At 43.2% G+C, this 26,392-nt stretch overlaps 1 protein-coding gene across 1 annotated transcript in view; it reads right to left on the minus strand.

Annotated features, from left to right (window-relative positions):
* LOC117729327 (inactive N-acetylated-alpha-linked acidic dipeptidase-like protein 2) overlaps positions 1 to 26,392 on the minus strand; it is a 256,016-nt gene that overhangs the window by 53,674 nt on the left and 175,950 nt on the right. Inside the window, 1 exon segment of the mRNA XM_034530303.1 lies at positions 7,791 to 7,880. Within this exon segment, the coding sequence (XP_034386194.1) occupies positions 7,791 to 7,880 (90 nt within the window).

Below are 26,392 nucleotides of genomic sequence, written 5' to 3' on the forward strand. Positions count from 1 at the left end.
ACATTTTCACATCAGTCTATTGATTAAATGGTAATGCCAATCAATTTTTTATCCTACGCATCTTCAGCACTGTTGAGAAAGTAGAGTAGCTGTTATAACAGTGAGAGGGGGAAGACACTGTCTGGAGTGAGCAGTGTTAGAAGGGAAAGCAGAAAAAAAGGTACTCAAAATAAAAGTACACTTGTGTTATCGCAGTAAAGAAGCCTTAGGCTGTTTTGCTGTGTGTTCATCCAATGGTGTTCCTTGACACCATTGGAGAAGAGTTGCATTATGTTTTGGTTTAATAATTCCTCAGACATGGGGGTTAAAAGTTAGAGTGCTATACCTGCCAGCTCAGCCTAAAGCATGTGAGTGTGTGTTCTAGTGTTAAAGGTGCACATAGCCACACGTCATATTTTGTGTGCCTGAATGAGCTCCTTTTATTGCAGTGTGCTTGTGTGTACACGTGTGCTGATATTACATATATTAACATATTAACAGCATGGACTCCTCAGCAAGGTTTAGATTCACACACACCTTTTAACAACTTCAATTTAAGTGTAATTTGACCAAATTATAAATGGGTCTCTGGTAAATTTAATTGGCTTTAGTAGAAGTTGTAACACCACTACAGGGCAGATTGTGGGGTTGACTAATAGAGTGAGAGTGAAGACAGGGATCACTAGAGTATTCGCGCACAGAGAGCGAAAGATCTTCTCTAGTCCTGAGTGCAGTAAAGCACAGCCTATGGGTTCAATCACATGAGTAGCTGTAACAAGAATAATCCAAATGCTCACACTGCCATCTTGGAGTTGCTTGCATGGTGCACCCTGTGCTCTGAATGAGCCAGGCGTTTCTATTGGTGGATTCGGCTCTTGGCACGCTACGCTAACGGGAGGTTACGGTGAGGAGGACATGGAGGTAAGTTGACATCATATTGTTGTTTTGTCACAAGTATTTTAAATGTAGCAACACTTCACTTGTTTTCATCTTGTTAGTGTCGTGGAGTCTCTTTTTTTAAAGAACGACATGGAGGGCTGCTGTGTTGACGGGCAGCTCCACTTTCTGTGTGCATGTTACGTTATCCCACGTTACATGCAACCTGATGCATGACTGTTAGCTATGGTTAGCTACGTATGTATGACACCATTTAAAATAAACCCTATGAGTTTGGTTTTCTCTGACCGAGGTAGGTACAGTTGACGAGGTTACAACCATGTTACTGTCTTGTATTAAACTGGATGAAGATAAGCTGAAGTTATCTAGACTACTTAGCTTAGTTAGTGATATCATGTAGTGAAGGTGAGGCACAAGTTATTCATAATTTGCTTGGTGTTTTTGATTAAATAATTAAACTCAAACATTAGATTGATACTGTCATGGTAATACTTACTTTTTTTCTTTTAATGTCAGAATGGAAACCAAGAACAAACACCTCAGGTAATTGCTTAATTAGTGTGTCGATACAGCCTGCGTGATAGTAATGCATTACACTGTAACGTCCCTTTACCGTGCTCATACATCTAAAAGCCCTTTCCAGTATGATGCACGTGGAGCCATGGAGGCTGCACGACATCTCCTGTCCCTGGTTTCAAGGGTCATACCTAAAGAACCTCAGGGACAAAGGCAGGACCGAGTCAGGTTAGGGAGAGATCCTCAGTGCAAACTGAAATGGTCAGGTAGCCCGGCATGCACTCATGTCAATGAGCAAGTCAAATGTGTCATTAGTCTGTTCTTTACCATAATGGCTGCAGTACAGTACGCAACTGTCATATAACATAAATTATGCCTTTATTTAAGCTTTTTAGAAAGTTATCTGGTTAAGGGCAACTGTTGTTTTCTTTACTTGGGAATGCTTGGATGTGGTGCGCTTGGTTAAGAAGTGTGCTTTTGATAATTAAAAAGTAATTGTATTCTTCTAAAATCATACAGGTCCTTCCCGATTCTTTAGGGCAGGCATGTCCGGCCCGCAGCGTCGATCTTATAATGTGTTAGTTATGGCTCGCTAGCTCTGTCAGAATAAATAAATCATACAAATGTAAAGATGTAATTCCTCCTTCATCACACGGTGGCAGCACCGTTCGAAAGGGGTGTTCACACCAAATGCGTTGCGGGCGGAGCATATCAACGCTGATTGGCTCGTTGGGCTGCTGCTGCTCTAGTAGCGCTGGAAGCGGAAGTTAATCGAGACGAAGTCGGTGAAATTCCCCGAGCTGTGTGAGACTACGGGTGATGTTATGAACCCAGACACGAGGGCGTTAGATGTTACGACGTTTATGGAATGTCCACAACAAGTATAAAGCAGAACTAGCGGTTATTTCGACCGTGGTGAATGGTGGAAATTATAACAGTTTTTACGGACGAGCCACGGAGATACACGCCCCATTTTCGCGTCTTAACGCGCCTGCGCATTGACTTTGGGATCTCAACGTGCGTTTGGTGTGAACACAGCACAACTTGTCGGGCGACGAAACTCATGCGAATCATTTCTGCCATGGCGACCGCAAATAAAACAATTACATTGTCATTTGAAAAATAAAAAGTGTGTATTTTCATGTCACTTTTGTGGTTAAAAAAGAAGGAAGGAACTATTGGCCCCCGGGCATCTTCACTTTATCAAATTTGTCCCTCTTTGCAACAAGTTTGGACACCCCTGCTTCAGGGGCAAGAGACGACTGCTAACCAGTCACATGCCTGTAAAGGTTTTGAAAATGTGGAAGTCTTTTGACCTGACCTTTTTTTTTACTGGCATCAATAGTCGAAATGACTCCATCCTCAGCGGATGATTTTATGTTAATGCAAGCAGGCTTGGGAAAGAGGACCGTGACACAGAGAAAACTCTCTGCTGTTCCTCTGGAGGCTGAGGGCTACACTGGGTCCATACTGAGAGGTTCTTCAAGTGCAGGAACAACCATGCTCTATATTGTTCTTCTCCAAGATGAAAATGAACAAGAGCTAACACCTCTTCCTACAAGTGCACCAGAGTTTGCACTGATGCCGAAAGCCAGTTGCAAAATAGAGATGCCTCTGCAAATGTCTTCACTCATACCCTGAAACAGAGGTGAATGACCGTACAGTTTGGGCTTAAGGATGATCAAAATAAATTCCAATTTCAGGAAAAAGTAAATTTTTTCTGGTTAATATATCATCTTTAAAAGCTGTCATCAAATTATTGTATATCATATCAATATGTTGCCAAACATGAACTGTGCATTTTAATGATATCTAACCATCTGATTCAGGAGCCCTGTCTGATCCATTGTGTGTTTTCCTCTGTTCTCCCAAGTCTCCTTACCTCATGTGTCTGTCATCCCCTGTTTGTGTTTTTGCCATGTGCTCGTTGTGGGTGTGTACCTCCAGATGCTGCCCGTTGCCACACCCCCGAGCGGTGCACAGCTGTGGCCTGTTAGACCATCACTGGCTCCATATCAACCCTGGTCGTGCAGGCCTGTGTTGTCAGTCTGTTACGTCTTCTGCCCCGGTAGTTCCCACTGCCGCTCCATGAGATTCACCATTGGCTCGTTACGCTCGGTAACTCTCTCTCCTTGTTCGCAGAGTACCTGCTCTCTTCTGCCTGCCTCCGGTGTTGTGCCTCGGGACTCACACCGTGATTTGCTGTGCCAAACTCCAACGTCGATCCTTGGGACTCAAGTCGTAATTGCTAATCTTCGTTACGGAATAAAGTTCCTTACCTTGATCCTGTCTCCTGTGGTCTGCTATTGGGTCCTAACCATGTTCTCCCGTGACAGAACAGACTGACCAACATGGATCCAGCGATCACCGGAGCAGCTACGCTGGCTGGACACGGCACGCTGCTGGCTGAACATCGGCAGATGTTAATGGACATGGCTGAAGTGCAGAGGTCCATGTCCGTGGAGGTATCCCAGATCGGCTGCTTAGTGCAGGACCTGTCCCGTCAAGCCCGTCATCCGCCTGCTCCAGCACCAGCACTCCTCTCTCCTGATCCCGCCCGGCAGATCCGGGAGTCCCCCGTGTTCTCCTACCGTCCAGGGAACAAGAATACCAAGCCTGACGCTCTCTCTCGCCAGTTCTCACCCGAGGATCACTCCCCCTGTCCTGGTACCATTCTCCCGGCAACCTGTGTGGCAGCTTCTCTCACGTGGGAGATTGAGGCGGTGGTGCAAGATGCTCTCCGGACCCTGCCAGACCCCGTTTCTCCTGTCATCCGGGCATCAGAACTTTAGTCCTTGATAAAAGTTGTTGTGAAAAGTTTTGAACAGACTTACTACAACTAGATTTATAAACGTGCCTGCACGCTTAGAAATCTAAATCACATTCAGGATGAAGATTTGGTGTTTGTTGAAGTGAAATCTGGACCTGTTTCAATATCTGCTTCATCAATCTAGACAATCATTTTGTCTAATGGCGTACACTCTGGTAGTATAAACTCAAAAGTTATGAGGTAATGGTCTGACAAGAGGGTTCTGTGGAAAGGCCACCAAATGTTCAATGTTAATGCCATATGAAAGAACAAGGTTGAGGGTGTGGTCAAAGCAGTGAGTGGGTTTCTGTACTCTGACAGAAGCCAATCAAGTCCAACAATCGTCTACTGGCCGGCCAGCATTTCTGAGATTGGAGTGAGACAAGGAGAAAAGGTGATGTTGTGATCTTTGCAATAAAACATCTTTGATGCAACGTGTCAAGTCTTGGTCAATCAGCGTTAACAACACTAGGGGTAGGGCTGCTTTTTCAGCTGACTTAGGTTTGACTATTTTAGATGAATTAATGTCAAATGTGTTCCCTGAAGCATAGGTCAGTGGCTTTTCCTTTCCCCACCTAAAGTAAGAATGTATTGTTGGGGCAGTGAATAATAGAAAGTATGTACAAAAATATAATATGTGACGGGACAGTCACAGTTAATTCTGGAAACTGTTTAACTGTGCAGTCAGTCAATTGTTTGAGGATTTTCAGTAGATTTATAAAACACCATATCAAAAAGACAGCACCTTTTTAAAAAATACTTTCCATCCATTAACAACCGCTCATCTGGGGGAGGGTTGCGATGGTTGACCCAGGCTTCCCTCTCACTCCCAACATTTTCCAGCTCATTCTGGGGGATCCCGAGGTGTTTCCTACTAGATGGACATGCCCAGAAAACCTCCAGTGGATTCCCAGGAGGCATCCAAATTAGATGCCTGAACCACCTCAGCTGACTCCTTTACTCCTAAGGAGTAGCACCTAAACTCCAAGTTCCCTCCTGATGTCTGAGCTCCTTTACTCTAAGGCTGAGCCCAGCCACCCTTCAGAGGAAACTCATTTTGGCCGCTTGTATCCGAGATCTCATTCTTTCGGTCCCGAAAATTACTAATGACCTTCTAATTGCATTAGACAAAGGACTGTTTGTGTTGGTCCTCACTCCCACTCTCAAAGGCTGTGATCCTTGTTCACCCTCTCCATCAGTTCCTCCGTTGCTACGAGGGTTTATAACGGGGAGATACACAATCAGAGATTTGTTACAGCTGAGGTTAATTACACCTAATCCCAGCACCATACCCTGAACCACTCCCCACTACCACAGTAACATGTCAGATATAAACCAAGATATTAGTTCACGCATTTGTTACTTCTCGACTAGACTACTACAATTCCTTATTAACAGGCTGCTCTGATGAGTCTCTTAAAATCTCTCTAGTTGATCCAGAATGCTGCAACTTATGTAGTAACACAAACTAAGAAAAGAGAGGTCACCAGAATTATTAGTTTTTCATCATGCCGACTACTCTCATATGCATTGAATGTGTTGTAACTCGGTTATGAAGTTCATTTTGTACACATATCTATTGCACTTCTGTCCACCCTGGGAAATGTTTCTCTCCTTAAGTTTTCTTTCCTTTGTATCCCCATGAAAGGTTTTTGGGGGATGGGGTTCTTGTGCTGATGTGAGGTCCCAGGAAAGAGGATGTCGTAAGTGTACAGATTGTAAAGATTGAGGCAAATTTGTGATTTTGGGCTATATAAAATGTATTGATTTGAATTTAAGGAATAATAAAGCAATGTACTGCTGTGGACCAGGGTAACAGCAAAACACATTTAGCCACCTAAAAGAAAGACCTACTTTAAAAATGTACTTTAAAAATGTATCAGTTAAGTGTACGCTATATTTAGAATATTTACAGACATGGAACTGAACTGAAAGTGAATTATCTTCCATCTATTGACAGATGAGTACCTCATCTAACCCCACTTCAGAACTCCTGAACTATCCCTTTATATTCCAGTCACTGTCTAGTCAATGGATTAAGACAGCGGTAGTAGCCCTCGGCTGAAATACAAGTATAGATGTTCATCCTCTAAATTGTTTGTTTACTATTGACCCCTGGGAGAATGTCTGAGGAGGGCAAATCTTATCTCCAAAATCCCCTTAGGCCTTACAACAGCACAGAGATCGGTCCATCTATATACAAACAAGCCAAGGCTGTTTTCCCTCCTTCTTCATGCTCTGCAATAATCTCTATTTAATGGCTCTTTTAATGAAACACATTTATATAGGCATTAGACGCAATTGCAAGATGCAGTTTCTGTCATGCTCTCTCGTGTCCGTGGATCTGCTCCTGGGGACGACTACATAGGTCTGGTGCTCTGCCGAATTCCAGCACCCCTCCTTCGTCCCTACTGCCATTTATAATGGGAAGCAAATCATCATTAGCCCTAGCTGAGGCCTCCACCTGGTACCGTTCCCTGAGTGCACTCCCCCATTCCCCTCTGCAGCTGAGCCTAATCATGACCCCGCCACCACAGACCTATTGGTTCCCCATAACACCCAGTGCTTCCATCTCTGCTCAAATTGACATGTACTTGAGTTCCATGGTGCAGTCTTCTGCATGGTGCAGTGTATCTCCCCTATATAAACTCCAGTAATGGTAATGGACCTGTACTTGTATAGCACTTTTCTAGTCTTCTAGTATAGAGGTGCAGACAGACACCACAACGGCCCGACGTACGAACCAGACACGGGTGCGATCGGGGGCACGGCCGAGACCACAGGGCCAGAGCAAGCTTGAAACAGTAGAGCAACCAATGACGTTGAGACTGTGGGAGTATCATTTGTGCTGAGCAACAAAAATGAGAAATGTTAAAATAGAGTAATTTGGCTTGAAAGAGGTGAAGTGAATAAGACAAACACCTAAAGCACTACACTACACAACTAATGAAACCATAGCATGTGTAAAACCATACTAAGCCCGTAATTTCTTTCTCATATATCTGCCAATCACTTTAGCATGCTCACTCTTTTTTTCGGGGCTGTCAATCACGACATCAGCTGTTTGAATCAGCGGGTCTCCTCTATTCAATAAGCACAACAAAACAATTACATTCGTTAGCCTATCATCACCAGCCGGGAGCTTGTGAGTGTTTCTAGTGGGACAGCGACACTTACTTGACTGGTTGTATTTTGTTTGAAAATGAACAAGCAGTTGAACCCAGGATGTCGATCAAAAAAGGCGTGTATAACAAGTAATGTCAAAAAACACTGCATTGCCAAGCAAGTTTGTCCCCAAATGACACATTGCCTCACTCTGGATCCTGAATCGGCTCAATCAAACTTCAGAACACTCCACAGTCTTAGTCCTGTGTCAAATGTCCTTGTTAGTGTGCCTCATATTGTCTGTTTATAACTAAGCTAATAAGGGGGCATTTTAGTCTTATGTTACTGTGACAAACCTTTAACTGGTTATGAAATAGTCTCTAATTTAACACTGATGACTGTTTTCATCACCAACATGTGTGAAAGAAGTTGGAAATTCCATTCATTATTTAGGGAGAAGTGGGACTATTTATGGTGGTCCTACCTTAGCAATGGTCTCATGGAACTTGAAAAGCGGATCCAGGGTCTCTGGTGACTCAGCACAAAATTGGGCTTCTGACAGGAAACTGGTCGTCTGGGGTGAAGGACAGAAGGAGAAATAATTGTCACAGAATCACACCTTTTTAATTCCAATCTCATTCAGAAATGTTGTTGTACCACCACAATGAATTCAATTCAGTTTATTTTGTATAGCCCAATATCACAAATTACAAATTTGCCTCAGAGGGCTTTACAATCTGTACACATACGACATCCCTGTCCCAGGACCTCACACCGAATCAGGAAAAACTCCCCAAAAATAACCTTTAACAGGGAAAAAAGGGAAGAAACCTTCAGGAGAGCAACAGAGGAGGATCCCTCTCCCCGGATGGACAGATGCAATAGATGTCACGTGTACAGAATGAACAGCATTTACAAAGTTACATAAACACATTACATGAATATGACAATGTATGAATGGAACTCCAATCCATGAAACAGAAGGAGGTAGAGAGGAGGGGGCGGGGCATCAGCAGGGCCAACGCGGGAGGCCGGCTCACCAGGCATCAGACACCTCCAGGTCCAATGGACCCTATGAGATGTGAATTCACAAAGACTCTGGGGGGGAAGCAGAGTTAATAAGGTGCAATGGAGAGATGTAAATTCATCCATAAGTAGAGAGGCTCGACCAGGTCAAACCTGATTCAGCCCTAACTATAAGCACTATCAAACAGGAAAGTCTTAAGTCTATTCTTGAATGAGGTGACTGTGTCTGCCTCCCGGACTGAAAGTGGAAGCTGGTTCCATAAAAGAGGAGCTTGATAACTGAAGGCTCTTGCTCCCATCCTACTTTTTAGGACTCTAGGAACCACAAGTAGCCCCACATTTAGTGAGCGCAGCTCTCTAGTGGGGCAATATGGTACTACAAGCTCCTTAAGATATGATGGTGCATCACCAATCAAGGCTTTGTAGGTGAGGAGAAGAATTTTAAATGTGATTCTTGATTTTACAGGGAGCCAGTGCAGAGCAGCTAATACAGGAGTAATGTGATCTCTTTTCTTAGTTTTTGTGAGTACACAAGCTGCAGCATTCTGGATCAACTGGAGGGATTTAAGAGACTTATTAGAGCAGCCTGATAATAAGGAGTTGCAGTAATCTAGTCTGGAAGTAACAAACGCGTGAACCAGCTTTTCTGCATCTTTTTGAGACAAGATGTGTCTGATTTTTGAAATGTTAAGTAGATGAAAAAATGCAATCCTTGAGATTTGCTTAACGTGGGAGTTAAAGGACAAGTCTCGGTCAAAGATAACGCCTAGATTCTTTACAGTGGTGTTGGATGCCAGGGAAATGCCATCTACAGAAACCACATCACCAGATAATTGATCTCTGAGGTGTTCAGGGCCCAGTAAAATAACTTCAGTTTTGTTTGAGTTTAACATCAGGAAGTTGCAGGACATCCATGTTTTTATGTCTTTAAGACATTCTTGAATTTTAGCGAGCTGGTTGGTCTCCTCTGGTTTGATCGATAGATATAATTGAGTATCGTCTGCATAGCAATGAAAGTTTATGCAGTGTTTCCTGATAATATTGCCCAAAGGAAGCATATATAAGGTAAATAAAATTGGTCCAAGTACAGAACCTTGTGGAACTCCGTGATTAACGTTGGTGGTCATTGAGGCTTCATCGTTTACAAATACAAATTGAGATCGATCTGATAAATAGGATTTAAACCAACTTAGTGCGGCACCTGAAATGCCAATCAACTGATCCAGTCTCTGTAATAGGATGTCATGATCAATGGTGTCGAACGCAGCACTAAGGTCTAATAATACCAGTACGGAGATGAGTCCTTTATCTGATGCAATTAGGAGGTCATTTGTAATTTTTACCTGTGCTGTGGTGTTTTCTAAATCCTGACTGAAACTCCTCAAATAAACTATTCTGATGTAGGAAGTCGCACAACTGATTTGCGACTACTTTCTCAAGGATCTTAGAGAGGAAGGGAAGGTTAGAGATCGGTCTGTAGTTAGCCAACACCTCTGGATTAAGAGTGGGCTTTTTCAGGAGAGGTTTAATTACAGCTACTTTGAAGGAATGTGGTACATGGCCTGTTAGCAAAGACACATTAACAATATCCAGCAGAGAGGTGCCAATTAGAGGCAACACGTCTTTAAGCAGCCTCGTTGGGATGGGGTCTAAGAGACAGGTAGACGGTTTAGAAGTAGAAACCATTGAGGACAATTGGTCAAGGTTAATGGGAGAAAAGCTATCCAAATATACACCAGGGCATACAGACGTTTCCAAGGCCACTCCTCTTGATGACAGATCGGCACTGGTTGAGGGCAAGAGATCATCAATCTTGCCTCTAATAGTTAAAATCTTTTCATTGAAGAAGTTCATGAAGTCATTAATACTGAGGTCTATAGGAATACACAGCTCCACAGAGCTGTGACTCTCTGTCAGCCTGGCTACAGTGCTAAAGAGAACCCTGGGGTTGTTCTTATTTTTCTCTATTACTGATGAGTAATAGGCTGCTCTGGCATTACGGAGAGCCTTTTTATATGTTTTAAGACTATCTCGCCAAACTAAGCGTGATTCTTCCAGATTGGTGGAACGCCATATACTTTTGAGCTTTCGTGAAGTTTGCTTTAGGTCGCGGGTCTGAGGGTTATACCAGGGAGCAAACCTCCTTTGCCTCACTGTCTTTTTCTTCAGTGGGGCTATCAAGTCTAGTGTCATTCTCAGTGAGCCTGTAGCACTATCGACAAGATGATCAATCTGGGACGGACTAAAGTTAGCACAGGAGTCCTCCGTCACATTGAGACGTGGTATTGAATCAAATGCAGAAGGAATCGCTTCTTTAAATTTAGCTACAGCACTGTCAGTTAGACATCTGGTATAGAAACTTTTGACTAACGGTGTATACTCCGGGAGTATAAACTCAAAAGTTATGAGGTAATGGTCTGACAGAAGAGGGTTCTGTGGGAAGACCTCCAAATGCTCAATGTCAATGCCATATGTAAGAACAAGGTTGAGGGTGTGGCCAAAGCAGTGAGTGGGTTTCTGTACTCTCTGACAGTAGCCAATCGAGTCCAACAATGAGATAAATGCAGTACTAAGGCAATCATTGTCAATATCCACATGCATATTAAAATCTCCTACAATAATAACCTTATCAGTTTTAAGGACTAAACTTGATAAACACTCAGAAAATTCAGATATAAATTCTGAATATGGACCTGGTGGCCGGTACAGTATAACAAATATAATTGGCTGTAATGTTTTCCGTTCTGTAAAAAAACACATGTCACACTTACTATTCATAAGCTGCTCCATCACACGCCTCCATTTTTCACAAACCAGAAGAGCTATAACTCTAACCTAGAGCACAATCTACTGCACAATCTCACCTAATACAGTTTTTTACAATTGAATATACACTAAAATCAAAAGTATCACACAATTATCCAAACCAAGGAGCAAATTTGCCGGCCCAGATTTGCACCACTATAAGTACAATGAGGGTGAGGGAGGCTGGACTGAGAGTTCAGCCAAATCTCAGCAGATACACAGTGGCATCTGTCAGACCTGATTCACATTATGGAAAATGACATGGTCTAATCTGTCCACACTAGCTTGCATCCTGAACAAACATCAGGTGCAGATGAAACCAATATATCGAGTGCCTTTTAAACGGAACTCGGAGAGGGTCAAACTGCTGCGGCATGAGTATGTGGAGGTATGTATTGTTCACTTTAGCACTCTGATGTTCCATACTGCACACATAACCTTTTTACATGTGAATGTACTGTATACTAAATCTATGCTGAACTACACAATCTTGTCTTTCACTGTATTTCAGAGAGTTTTACAAATGGATGCTGAGGCAATCCCTCATGAATTTATATATATTGATGAGGGAGGATTCATCCTCTCAAAAGTAAGAAGGAGAGGCAGAAACATAATTGGCCAAAGGGCTATAATCAGTGTCCAGGGGCAACGTGGGGGTAACATCACCCTTTGCGCTGCCATTACCCAGAATGGGGTACTCCTCCATCATGCCAATATGGGTCTATACAATACACCTCACACCCTCACATTTTTGGACAGATTGTACAACATCACAGCAGTTAACAACATGCACCAGATGCAATAATTGTCATCTGGGACAATGTATCATTCCACCGCTCCGCTCTGGTCCAGAACTTGCCACCATACTCTCCATTTCTGAACCCAATTGAGGCGTTTTTCTTGGCATGGCGATGGAGGGTTTATGATCTCCACCTCCAGGCTCAGGTACCCCTCATTCAGGCCATGGAGGAGGCCTGTGACCAAATTGAGCCCGCAGCCATACAAGGATGGATTTGGCATTCAAGAAGATTCTTCCCTCGCTGTCTTATAAATGAAGATATCGCCTGTGATGTCGATGAAATTCTCTGGCCAGATCCAGCTGGGCGACGAGATAATGTGTAGCGTTTTCTGTACCGTATTTTCAGCTTTTTTTTTCTTTATTGGATACAATGTTGATTGTCTGATGCATGAAAACTGGGACATGTTTTTGTTGTGAATCTCCATGTTGACTAATTTGAGTATATAGAGAAAATAAATGTATATTTTCATCAGTCTGCAGCATTGGTCTTGTGTGGTGTCTAATGGTTACTGTTCAAGTGTGTTTAGTGTTTTGCAAAAAGTGTGATCAGACATTGTGCTTATAGTGGTGCAAATGTGGGCGATGTTTTGCACTTTCTCCGTGTACTTCACTTCCACGACTCTAATCACTGAGAAGTAGAATTGCTAAAAGTGTTTTAGGTTTTTTCAACAGCAGTGTGTAACTGGTCCAAACCAAATTAAGTCATATGCAACGTGTGTTTCATATGGTAACAAAATATGGTTTTGATAAATTAGTGTATAGTTTTTACAAGAGTGTTTCATTTTGCAGAGGAACTGAGGTGTTTTGCTAATTGGGTTTGTGGGTGTGCTAATTGTGTGTACTGTCTTGAAAAACAAAACCATCAAAATCGTGCCCTTTACACATTATAGTTAGACTGTAAAATCTTACAATAAATATATACATCAAATTAAACAAGAGAACTTGGGCTACAAGACTCAGTAAGCCATTTCCACACAACTCAATTTGCCCCAAAAGCCTAAATGATTTTAGACCGGTCGCTCTTACATCAATTTTAATGAAAACTTTCGAGAAACTGGTTAAGTCATTAATTTTAAGGAAAACTGAGCAAGTACTTGATCCTCTGCAGTGTGCTTAAAGGCCACACAGAGGAGTAGAGGATGCCGCAGTCACTTTGTTTAATTTAATTTTTAAACATCTGGAGGGAAATGGATCTCATGTCAGACTTTTATTTCTTGATTTCTCCTCTGCTTTTAACACAATCCAACCCCATATTTTAACCAGTCGGCTTTTAGAACAATTTTAATTAAGTCACAATCTTGTAGGTTGGATTCTTGACTTTTTAACTAATAGGACACAACAAGTGAGGGTAAATGGAATTCTGTCAGACCAAAAGTGCTCCTCCACTGGCTCCCCACAAGGATGTGTGCTTTCGCCCCTTTTATTCATTCTGTACACAAAGGCTCCAGGACAATGAGACCAGCCACGGTCCGGTCATCCACGATTTTGTGAAGTGGTGTGAGGAGTCATATCTTCAATTAAACATATCGAAAACCAAAGATATGATCATTGATTTTAGAAGACATGCCCACACACATGAAGTAATATGCATTAAGGGTCAGACTGTGGAATGTGTACAATCTTATAAATATCGTGGGACAATTATCGACTCCAAACTGAACTTCGAAGCAAACTGTGAAGCTGTGTGCAAGAAGGGACACCAGCGTTTGTTTTGTTTAAGGAAACTTAATCCCACTTCCACATTCACAAAATCATGATGACTTTATTTTATCGTGCTTTTATTGAATCAATTTTATCTTTTTCTTTGGTGTCATGGTTTGGAGGCCTGTCTTTAAAAACAGGAACTCTCTGCATCAGATTGTGAAATGGTCCAGCAAGCTGATTGGTGAGACACAACTTAGTCCAGAGTCCCTGTACACCAGACAGTTAGAACGGATAGCCGGCTCCATTTTAAGGGACGACTCCCACCCTTTGCACAGGGAGTTTCAGCTCCTCCCCTCCAGACGGAGATATTTAGTACCACGGTGCAGAACAAAGCGGTATAAAACCAGCTTTGTTCCAGCAGCCATCACGCAGGTGAACACATTATTATTATTATAATTATACATCTGTAGCTTTGAGTACTTTTATCATGTTTGTCCCGGTTGTATGTGTTTGTTGTAATGTATGTTGAGATGGATGCCTCGTTTTCTACTGCAAACCAAGTCTACCTACGGGTACTAATAAAGTAACCAAACGAAACCCTCAGCGTTTCCTTGTCTAACAATTTCATTGTAAAATATCGGTAACAAAACTGGTAGGAGGGGACGCAAGTAATTTACTGTTTCTTTACGCTGCAGCTACCGTAAATTATTGTATTTTACCGTGTACTGGATTACAATATGTGATAGTGAATAACTGTTTTACGGTGACTTTACGGTATATGCCAGAATGTTTATTTTACAAAGGGTTATACCATTTTTGCATTTAAATTCCCACAAATAAAAGATAAAAAATAGAAAAGAGTGAAATGCTCAATTAAAATGGTATAAAGAACAGTTTAATAGAACAGATAAGTTTTATAGACATTTATATTTGAAGAACTGCATGAACTCTCATGAATGAAAACAATAAAGATGGAACACTTTGAAAGAGGACTTGACTGCAGCATTTGGATGGAATCCTCCATCCCTGACTGGAAAACACAATATCACTGATAAAATATGAAACAGACTTATGGAGGGAGAGAACGGGCTAGATATAGTGGAGTAATGTCTACATGAGCAGAGAAAGAATTTGCTCTGTTACAAATCTCAGAAGACAATTTCTGTGCCTTGCTTCAGCTCAAAAAAGCAAGCCCCAGCTTCTCAGACATTCACTGCCAGATCGTTTTCCGTGTTATACCAGACCATCCAGCACTTTTCCCTCGGACTGGTTTCCCCTTGCCTCTGCCCCAGTAACCACCAGTCTTCTGTCCCTGACCCCCAGATTCCTGCTTTCTTTCCTTACCGTTTCATGTGGTGGGTTCTGCCTTTGCTCTCCACTCTCTATTCCGTCTCCATTGTATTGCGTGTGGGTCCTTAACACCACAGTACTGAACATACCAGAAGCTGGAGAGCCCACCGGTCGCCAACCTTTTTAATATCCTTGCACGTTCCTTGTTTGTTTTTCCAGATTCAATCAGAATGAGGCTGCGCTGGGCGAGGAACCACTAGCTGCTGTACCGACGAGCCACATAAGGATATATCAAGATCACAGCACAGCACTCTCTAAAAGGTGGGCTGTATTAATTAGCAGGGTTGAACAAGCCCTTTACAAAAGAAACGTCTGGTTCCACCTGATTTACCCCACCCAACTTCTCGTGATAGACAGGGATGACGTGCTCACCTTGAAGCTCAGAAGTTTTACAATCAGAGGATTGATAAAGAGTAAAATACGGACACGTTTGCCTTGCTATAATGTATAGCTTGGAGACGGCAGATGCACTGACTTGAACTCATTCTGCCAAGAGCCCTAGGACTTGAGGTATAGTTACTCTTGCTAACATTATTGAACTACCAGAAGTCTTTAGAAATAGCGTTCAGCTTGCCTCAGTGAGGAACAAGTATATGTTTAGTGTTAGTTTTGTGAGTGGGATAGGGTTATGGGATGATACACCCCTCGCTTGTATCTGCTTTTGCTCTTGTTGGAGAGGTCACCAATGGAACTGTGCACTTTGTTGCAACGATTTCTTATTAAAAAAATGACTACCTTTTTTGAATAAACAGGGAAAAAATTACTTTTGTAAGAAAGGCGGATGTGCGTTTCATTAGCTGGAATGTAAAAAAGTCTAAATGGGCCTGTAAGAAGAGCTAGAATATTTAATATTTAGTCATCTGAAATACTTAAAATGTGAAATTGCATTTCTTCAAGAAACTCATTTATTGTCAGACTTTGACATTTAAGTGAAACACATGTACCATCCATCCATCCATCCATCCATTTTCAATACCGCTTATCCTCATTAGGGTCGCGGGAGCCTATCCCAGCTGACATAGGGCGAAGGCAGGGGACACCCTGGACAGGCTGCCAGTCCATCGAGGGCACATGTAGGGACATACAACCATTCACTCTCACATTCACACCTATGGGCAATTTAGAGATCAATTAACCTGCAGCATGTCTTTGGACTGTGGGAGGAAGCCGGAGAGCCCGGAGAGAACCCACGCTGCCACGGGGAGAACATGCAAACTCCACACAGAAGGACTGCTCCGACCGGGAATTGAACCCGCGGCCCTCTTGCTGTGAGGCGACAGTGCTAGCCACTACACCACCGTGCAGCCCTACACATGTACCACCCAAGCTTTATTTTAAAACACGTGGGACAGCTATATTGATATACAAAATAATTCAGTTCATAATAATAATAATTCTACCACTGTTTTTTCGGATCCATAGGGATGCTCTGTGATTGTATCAGGGCTCCTTTTCCACAAACCTGTCGTTTGGGATAATGTATATGCCCCAAATTGGGATGATGAATTCATTGGCCAAGTTATTTCATTAATACCAGATTTCAAATCTCAACCAATAGAATAGACTACTTTTATTTATGTTAGCCACCCAACCACTATTGCTTCCTCTATTGTGTCTATCCTGAAGGAGTTTGGAATGTTCTCTCGATATAAACTCAATCTGCAGACAAGTGAGTGTTTTAGACTCAACTCTCAAACTCCTTCCAGGCTAGTACCCTTCTTTCCTTTTCGCCTTTCTGAAGATGGGTTCAAATATTTAGGAATTCATATTAGCAAATCTTTCACTTCTCGTCACGCATCTAATTTAACAACATTAGTTAACCAAATGAAGGATGCCTTTAAAAGATGGTCTGCTTTACCACTTACCTTGATGGGTCGTATAAATGCAGTGAAGATGAATGTGCTTCCAAAGTTTTTATACATATTTCAATGTTTACCTCTTTTTCTTACTAAATCATTTTTTAAAAGAATTAGTCAAGCTGTGAACTCATTTATATGGGGCAACCAAACACCCAGAGTTAAGAAGAACCTTTTACAAAGGCAGAGTTGTGTTGGAGGACTTGCTTTGCCCAGCTTTATCCACTACTACTGGGCTGCTAATATTAAAAAAATACTCTCCTCATACAAGCTGGTGTGTTCTAGAGCAGTGTTTTTCAACCACTGTGCCGCGGCACAAGGCTGTCAGGTGTGCCGTGAAAAATAATTTTTTTTTACATACTGTCACTTCATTCGTGGGAAAAAAAAGCCAACTTGTGTGTTTGTATGTCGTCGCGCTGTTGGTGGTTTAATGTTTCGGACGTTATTGCACTGATGACACGGAGACGGGACGACGTTCTTAATCCTCACTTTATTGGGCATCCACCAACACAGATAGCGTACTCCTCTCAGTTCAGCAACTCGAACGTCAACAACAACGGTCCCGTCAACCACACTTAACTCCCCTTTTCCGACCGGTTAATCCCGCCTCCCCTCAACTCCTCCAATCACAGGCACGCCCCCTCGACCAGCATGCACGGTGCCACACTGTGATTGACAGCCACGTCACAGGGTCGCTACAGTGGTATGAAGGCTCAATACTCCTCTCTGCCTGTGGGTACGCAGCGTAATTAATAGGCAGATTTGCTGAGGTGACAATTTAAAAAAGTGAGATTAAGAGATAGGTACAGTACACGCATAAAAGTCTAATGGAGAAATTTTTGAAAAGAAAACTAGGTCCTGATCAAGATCCCCCCACATTTGATCCAGATGATGAGCCCAGTACAAGTGGGTGTCAAAAGAAGGCTAAAACGGTGAGCTCAAGACAGTACAGTGATGAGTATCTGTCATTTGGATTTTCCTTCACTGGGGTTCCCGCCGCACCGAGTCCGTTGTGCGTTGTGTGGGGAAAAGCTAGCTAACAGTGCCATGGTCCCTAGCAAGCTTAAACGCCACTTGCAAACTAAACACCCTGCGCTTCAAGACAAGGATCCAAACTATTTTGTTCGTTTGCGTGACAACACTATGAAACAGGCATAAAATGATCTGTACCTGGGCATAAAGCCTGTGCCATCTTGGCATTAGGATGATGTTAAGTTTAATAAAACACAACAAATAGAACACGCGTTTCCCTGATTTCTTAGAGTATATTATGCTCATGCTGAAACTATGTTTGGGTTTGATTTGCATATCATTTCCTGTTGTTGGTGTGCCGTGAGATTTTGTCTGTGTCTTAAGTGTGCCTTGACGCATAAAAGGTTGAAAAACACTGTTCTAGAGGAACAATCATGCAAACATTCTAGCCTTAGGGCCTTAATTTACTCATCCTTACCTATAAGACCTTCCAACTCCACCTCTCATCCTATAGTACTCTCTACTCTTTGGATGATTTGGAACCAATTGTCTGCCTCAACCCTCGGCCCTATTCACAAAAAACATCTTTTTTGTCCCTCTATTATGGACCTATCATTTATGGAGTGGTGGAGGAAGGGTATTTACTGTTTTGAGGACCTTTATCGTTCTAAAACACTGGATAGTTATGAGAAGCTACAGAGATTACATGACCTCCCAAGACAACTGTTTTTTCAATATCTCTAAATACGGCATTTTCTCAAGGGTAATTTCCATGCCATTTTATAGATGCACGCACCTCTTTGCATTCTGTTGTTTTAGGGGTTCTGCATTTCCCCGAGGCACACATTGCTGCACATTTGGCAAGAGTCAAAGCAGAACTTATGTCACAGTGGGGCATTGCAAATAAAGTTACTTGCCTTTTGACCGATGGCGCAGTAAATATGGGTGCTTGTGCGAAGAAGCTTCGTTCACGTCACACAAATTGTGTGGCGCATACTTTAAATTTACTGATAAAAAAAGGCTCTTGACCAAAACACTGTTGTCTGACATGCGGGCAAACTCTCGAAAGATAGTGGGCTATTTCAAGAGCAGCACCACTGCAAACGTGAATTCCTTTATTTCATTGCAATATTCTAAAGATGCAAGAGCAATTGGGCCGGCCAGCACTGAAGCTAATCCAAGAGGTGGATACACGTTGGAACAGCACCTACCACATGCTCCAATGTATGCATGACCTCAGGGAACCTGTAGGAGCAGCTTTGGCAGGTCTACGCACTGATGTTGCTCCACTCTCATCCCAACAGTATGACATTATTGCAGAATGTCTGAAAGTGCGGTGATGCCACAGTTGAGCTGTCAGAGGAGAAGAGAGTGTCCGGGTCAAAAGCAATTCCCCTTTTTATCAATGCTACACCACACACTGGAGGAAGAAATGGAACGTGTCCAAACTCCAGAGACCAAAACAATGGCTGAGAGTCTGAGGAGACAGTTAAGGGAGAAGCTGTACACACTGCAATCAATGAGCGTGATGTCACTGGCAGCACGGCTCGATCCAAAAAGATAGGCTTCTTTAGCCCCAATAAAGCAGCAGATGCCGAGAGGAGGCTCACTTCAGAATGTGCTGTTATACGAAACAGTGCGTCTATCTCATCGTCAACAGAACCGCATGTATCAGAAGCTTCTCTCTCAGCCTGTGACTAAAGGTATTGGATACTTTCAAATGGTGGTGTTGTATTTAGTCACTTGCAGCCTGTTTATCTAACAAACTGCGGCTGCAAACACGAAGCCCTAAAGAAATTCTTTGGATTCTTTGGCAATGCTGACAATGCTCTCTTCATCGATGTGGTGCTCTCACTGACAGCCATAGAAGAAGATGACACCATGAAGTCACCAGTATGGGTCAAAGCCAGAAGCTACATATCCCTCAAGATATTTGAGCATACAACACCCGTCAAAATATCTGCAAACAAAAGGGATTGACATCATCAAGGCCCATGCAATGGTTGTGACAACACAGGACAGTTTGAAGGAGATGTCAAGAGACTTCCAGTCAGTTAAGGCAGCTGCAGATGCATTTGTTACATGGGCAAACGAGAGGTTCAAGGAACAGGACAAAGACAGAGATCACAGTGGAGGCTGCACTGCCACTGAAGAGGAGAAGAAAGGTGAAAAACATGCCTGGAGAGATGGCTCATGATGAAACATTGTCTAATGCTGAGAGAGCATAAGAGGTACATGTGTATAATCAGATCATGGATACAGCAGTTGAGGTCATCCACAGGAGGTTTCTCTCTCATGGCACCCTGTACAATGACCTGGCAATTCTGGACCCCAGAAACTTTCCAGAGATCAGAACCAATGGTCTTCCTGAGTATGCCCTCCAAGAGCTCAGTAAGTAAGAGCTCTGCTCAAGTTTAACAACAAGGCAACTGTAGACAACCTGCAGTGTGAGCTGACAAATCTAGCTAGACAGTGGGACAGACTGAAGGCTTCACCACTGGAAGAGTACATGTCCCGGACAGCTGATGAAAATGATGAAGAGGAGGTTGAAATACTGCACAAAAGCTGCACTTCCTGCAAAAACTGTCCACTTTGCTGCTACCAGATACTCAGCCAGTTCAACCTCCTAACAGATGCATATCATCTCATCGGACTTGGATACAAGTTTCTGCTATCACCCAGGTGGCCTGTGAACGTACATTTTCAACTCTGAAGTTCATTAAAAGCAGACTCAGGAGCACACTCACAGGACCACTTGGAGGCTTTCGTGTTGATGGCTACTGAGAAGGACATCCTCATGCACCTGGACACAGACACTGTGATCAACAGAGTAGCAGAGAAGACTGCACTAATAAGGTAAGACAATAGTATTACTTTTATTGTTATTAATTGTTGACATTTTTATTATCCAACCATCTGATTGGAAATACTGTAAAGTGACTCAATCTTTGTCCCATGCTCACTCTCTCCCTCTCACACAAGCCTTAATTTGTTTGAGGTGTTGTTCTCCCTCTTCTTGTTGGTGTTCAAGGGCCAGGGAGCATTTATTGATCCAGTGAGTATTAAAATAAACAATTTCAAAGATGGTTCTTTGGGTTGTGTTCCCATTCATTGGAACATGGTGAATATTTACAAAACAATTGAAAACGCCTGTTGTGCTGCCTAGAACCATGTAAACAAAACCTTGGATAGATTTGCACTTTTTATTTTAAATTGAAGATCATGCAATCTCTCTCTCTCTCTCTCTATCTCTGAGCGTGAGCACGGAGTTTGTGAGCTAAGAGCGGTGTTGTGTGATTAAATTGTGTTTTTTGTCTGTTTTTCTTGTTGGTAGTGGTCGACAGAGAGCGGTGTATGTTGTAGTGTGTGTTGTAGTGTTTGTGGTAGTGTTGTGTGAGGTTATTGTGTGCACGAGGGGGTTTGGTGGGTTGTTGTGTGCGTGTTGGCGCAGCCGGCCAGCGCGGGTTAGCGCCGTGCAGCGTGAAGTCCGCCGCCCGCATGAACAGCGCGGTCGTGATTTTCCTCGACAGCGTGGAGAAGGTGAGCACGGTAGCGGCTAAAGGCATCGTGGTGAAGGGCACGGTGGTGCCGGTTCTGCCGCTGGTAACACCGGCGGTGAGAGTCACGGTGGACAATGTGCCCCCGTTTATTAGGGACGAGGTTTTGCTCGGAGAGCTGGGCGAGGCACGGGAGGGTGGTGTCTGGGGTAAGGAAGGTCTCCTCGGGGTGCAGGTCTCCCCTGCAGAAGCACGTTGTGTCTCACAGGAGGCAGCTCCTCATGGTCCTGAACAACAGGAGTGAGGAGCTCAACTTTGTGATCAGGACCAGAGTCGAGGAATTCGACTATGTGTTGTACGTGACCTCTGGAAACGTAAATGTTTCAGGTGTGGACGAGAGGGGCATCAGGCCAGGGACTGCCCAAGTAAGCGGTCAGCTGAGCGGGACGCTTCTAGTGAAGCGGCTCCTGAGGGACAGAGCCAGAAGGGTCCTGAGGGGGTCGGAGGGGACCGGCAGGAGGGGCGGGGAGACGGGTGGGGCCCAACAGGGCGAAAAGGGGGCTCAGGAGGGACTGGGTGGGGCCCAGCAGGGCAAAGAGGGGGTTCAGGAGGGGCTGGGTGGGGCCCAGCAGGGTGAAGGAGAAGGAGCAGAGGTGGCCCAGGAAGTGGAGGAAGAGAGGGCAGAGGTGGTCCAGCAGGTGGGGGATAGGGGGACAGAGGTGGTCCAGGAAGTGGAGGAGGAGAGAGCTGGAGTGTCTCAGCAGGTGGAAGATGAGGGGGCAGGGAAGGAAAGATGTGGGCAGGAGGCGGATGTCGAGTGGACATACAGTGAGGTTGACATGGAGGAGTATGACCGTCTGAAGAGGAAGAGCAGGGAGGAAGGGGAAAGCTCACGGGCCAAGAAGGGAGTTTCGGGCAAAGGGGACGAGGAGTCTGATTCTGAGTCCAGTATGGAGGAGGACTCCTTTCCTGATGAAGGTGAGGAGCGCCCAGGCTTATACAGTGTGGAAAGGATAAAGGGGTTTCTAAGTAGGACTAAGAACCAGAGGATCCTGATAGAGGAGCACTTCTATGACTTGCCGAGACTGTTTAGGTCCATTCGGCTCCACATGGCCAATAAGGCTGGGAAAAGGTTTACTGAGCGGGAGGGCTATAGGTTGAGGAAGATAGCTCAGACAGTTGGTAAAGCGCTAGAGGAGTATGAGGCATATTTGTCACAAAAGGACCGAGTTCCAGAGGAGCGACCCTGCTGAGACTGACGGAGGTGGCCGGTCCTGAACTGGGAGGTGTGTCGGCGGTAGCTTCCCTGCTCGGAGGACGAGGACGTGACGAAGAAGAAGAGGAAGTTCCCGAATCCACGGAGGCTTGAAGATTTATTTGTAGTTCTAGTTAGCTAATGTGATTAAAATGTGTCTGTTTGTTCGTATTGTTTTTATGTTAAATAAAGGTTTTGTAAAAATCCCCAAAAAATCTCTCTCTCTTAGGCAGTTCATCAAGGACCAGAGAGTATTTTATTTCATCTGTGAGTATTGTTGTAAATGAGTATATTAAGTACTGGGTTGTTAATTTACTAATTGTAATCAGTACAAAATCACACAAATAATGTTGTCTGTCTTTCACAGGGCTGAGGAGAGCTTTATATTTGTTCCAGTGTGTGCTTTGTGAGGGACCTACAGTTGTCTTCCAGTGCCACTGTCCTGATGTACTTTAGCCAGTATCCTCCTTGTAAGAGCAATACACTCTTTTCGTGGCTATCTATTATACATTTATTTTAGTCAACACTTGACAACTTGAATGGATATTAATAACATCTTTTGTTTCTGTCTTTCACAGGGAGTTCTATTTGTATTTGTATGAGCATTTTGTATAAATAAACACTCTTGAATAAATCCTTTCTCCAGTATCCTTCTTAAGAGCAAGTGATCAACATACTGTGTAGTCATCATTTATTGTATTCAGTGCTCCAGAATATCAAGGGATATTATGCAGTATAGTAGTGTTATTAAGGGCATGTGTGATTATATGTACAGTACATCAAAGGACCGAGTTGGCACAGTATCTGCTTGCGGATTGTGGTGGGCCAGGCTGGACTAAAAAGTCCAGGGCCGAATTTTTGTCCCAGTCCAGGCCTGGGTCCAAGTGTACCTGGGTGAACCAAACATCGGAAGAGTGGAGAACCCCCTCGAGTATTGGGAAGGACGGAAAAATGTGTATCTGAATTTTTATACACTTGCGGTTGCTTTTCTCTCTACCCCAGCTTCATCTGTGCCCTGTGAAAGGGTATTTTCTAAAGCAGGCGAAACCGTAAAAAAACAAAAAAAACGCCTGAAGCCCAGCACTGTGGAAATGTTGCTATTTAAATAAAAAATAAAATGTTGTCCCATGTAACATAAGCAGAGGTGTCAAAAGTATTCACATTCTTTACTCAAGTAGAAGTATAGATACTAGGGTTTAAAAATACTTCTGTAAAAGTTGAAGTATCAACTCAAGCTTTTTACTTAAGTAAAAGTATAAAAGTACTGGTTTCAAAACTACTTAAAAGTATAAAAGTTGTTTCCCCATTAAGGACAAACTCTTAAGCCACGTCTCAGGGGCCTATAGTGCACTACCCCACCTCCCCCCAAAACAATCATTTTTCTAAAGGCCATAATGACTATAATGTTGTATTAAAATGTTATGTTGAAAAATGTGGGATGCACTAGGCTACCCGTTTCAGCTGCATATATGCCCATTGAAAATGATCACATTTTATTACAATGCAAATACATTAAAGTACCATATGTGTACTACTGAGCATTAACATGCGTTTCATGGAGCGGAAGACATGATAACTAGTTGCATATAGGTATTGTAATAGTGCAAAAAGTCAAACTTCAGTGGAATGTTATCAATAACCTTTAATGGAAGAGACCTTGAGACCTTTGGACTCAATCCCATATGTACAACAACACTACCAATAGGCTTTGTTCAGCCGCAAAAGCAGCAGGTTCTCAAAGTTATTTGAGCCAATGAATGCTCTTCTTGGCCTGAAGATGAGCCCTGCAACACTAAACAGTCTTTCACAGGCTGCTGAGGCAGTTAGTGCTGTATTAAACTTAAGTGAAAGCTGGCACAGAGCTGGGAAGGACTTCAGTACATCTACTATGTGTCCTCCTGGGCACCCCAGGTACACATCCAACTGCTGGGTCGTTTCAAGAGGCCGGTCTTCTTCAAGGAGGAAAAGAAGTCCTCTTCCTCAGATGATTGGGAGCCCTCAATGACGTGATTCTCAGCCTGACAGTCCAAGTGGCTTCTAATATAGTCAAGGCCTGTGGAATCAAAAAAACGTGTTTGATTACATGATTGACTTTTATTGTGAAGAGCATGGAAACAAGAAGTGCTTTTACTTTGAAGGCAGAAAGTAGCATGATACGTGCTTGTTGACGCTAACAATGTTGATGTTACGTGTGGAAAATATACATGTCAGGTGCAAGAGCGCGTTCTAAATCGCTTTAACAGTTTGTAATGCTGCAGTTCAATAGCAAAGTGATTCCTTTCATACAAGACGTGTCCTGGTCCTCATTTGAAGCTCCACTTCATTACACCCACCAAACGAACTAGCGATGTTGAATCATAGCCTAGCTACTGCTAAGCAAGCAAACCATGGCATGTCTTGGCATGCACCTAGCCATAGCAAACATGGCAAATTTTCGTTACTACAATATTTTGTCAATAATCGACTGATAATAACAAACTTTCAGCTTACCTCAATATGCTTTTTCAAATACAACGGCGAGTTTTTGAAAGCCACTAGCTCGTGGTACTTGGGTGCGCAGAGCTTGCAGCGCATTCGAAATGAATTGTTTTTGCACCCAACCATCTCGAAAAATTCTTCCAGGTACGGCCAGGGATGTACAAGGGTTGGCTGGTCTTGTTGGCTATCAACCTCCTCGCTGATACTTGGTTGGGAGTGGGCTTTTTCGCTCGACTTCTGACATTTTTGTAAGAGGCTTTTCTGATGTCCTTGCTGGAGAGTGACGTGATTTGTAACGGTTGATTTGTGTCATCAGCAGGTGCATCGCGTAGAAAACCAATAGGGTGTCGGAATGATATATGTTTATACTTCTCATCCAATCAGAATCAAATTCACTCTATCCGGATGGCGCGATTTATCTGGCTAGGTTGTTTTTTTGTGTGTCTTTGAGCGATGACGAGCAGGAATGAAAACAAACCAAAATTAAATAGTACCGAGGCTAATTTTTAAAATGTAGGGAGTAGAAAGTACAGATATTTGTTTGAAAATGTAAGGAGTAGAAGTAAAAAGTCGTCTGAAAAATAAATACTCCAGTAAAGTATAGATACCTAACATTTTTACTTAAGTAAAGTAACGGAAGTATTTGTAGTTCGTTACTTGACACCTCTGAACATAAGCAGTCTCCCCAATTTGTTTCCACTTTACTTTTTGACTCCATTGTATTATAAAGACAGGCAACATATTAAGTTTATATTTTATGTATTGCATCACAAACATCATTCGTTCATTTATTAAATTCAAGGCTTCACACACACCAAAGTCATGGTGTCATAATCACTCTGCCTGTTTTACATTTATTGTCCACTTGATGGCGCAGTAGAGCAAATGAAGCATCATGAAGCTTTGGCCCATGAGTAGGAAGCGTCATCTCGCCATCACTAGCTGCCACAAACACTGACTGAGGCATACATTTTTCTCCTTCTCAATTCAGGTAAAGATAATGTGACTCGTATAACCCCCATCTCCCTCAACAGCGATTGTGATGACCCTCTCTGCCACTGGCTGTTATCCCTGCAGGGTTGCAGGTGGGCGTGGCAAAGGGTCATCAGGAGAGTGGGGACACCCGTGTCAATTAGCAGCACTGGAAACACATGGGCCTTGTGTGCCAGTGCACTCTGTTAAAAGGCCCTCTGGTCAGAGCCGTTCCTCCTCTCCGCCCTGAGACACCTGTTTGGCTCTGTAGTCAAGATTATGGTTTGTCTCTACGCTATACAACATTGCACACACACACACCTCCCACTCATGCACTCACCTCCACTACTGAAAGTACTTCATTTGTCATAGCCGTGCGGCCAAGTTCGTGACACGATTTTAAGATCCTGTGGCCCAAGCTCTTGCCCTCCG

Source organism: Cyclopterus lumpus, chromosome 4 (genome assembly GCF_009769545.1).
Source record: "Cyclopterus lumpus isolate fCycLum1 chromosome 4, fCycLum1.pri, whole genome shotgun sequence".
NCBI classification, from domain to species: Eukaryota; Metazoa; Chordata; class Actinopteri; order Perciformes; family Cyclopteridae; genus Cyclopterus; species Cyclopterus lumpus.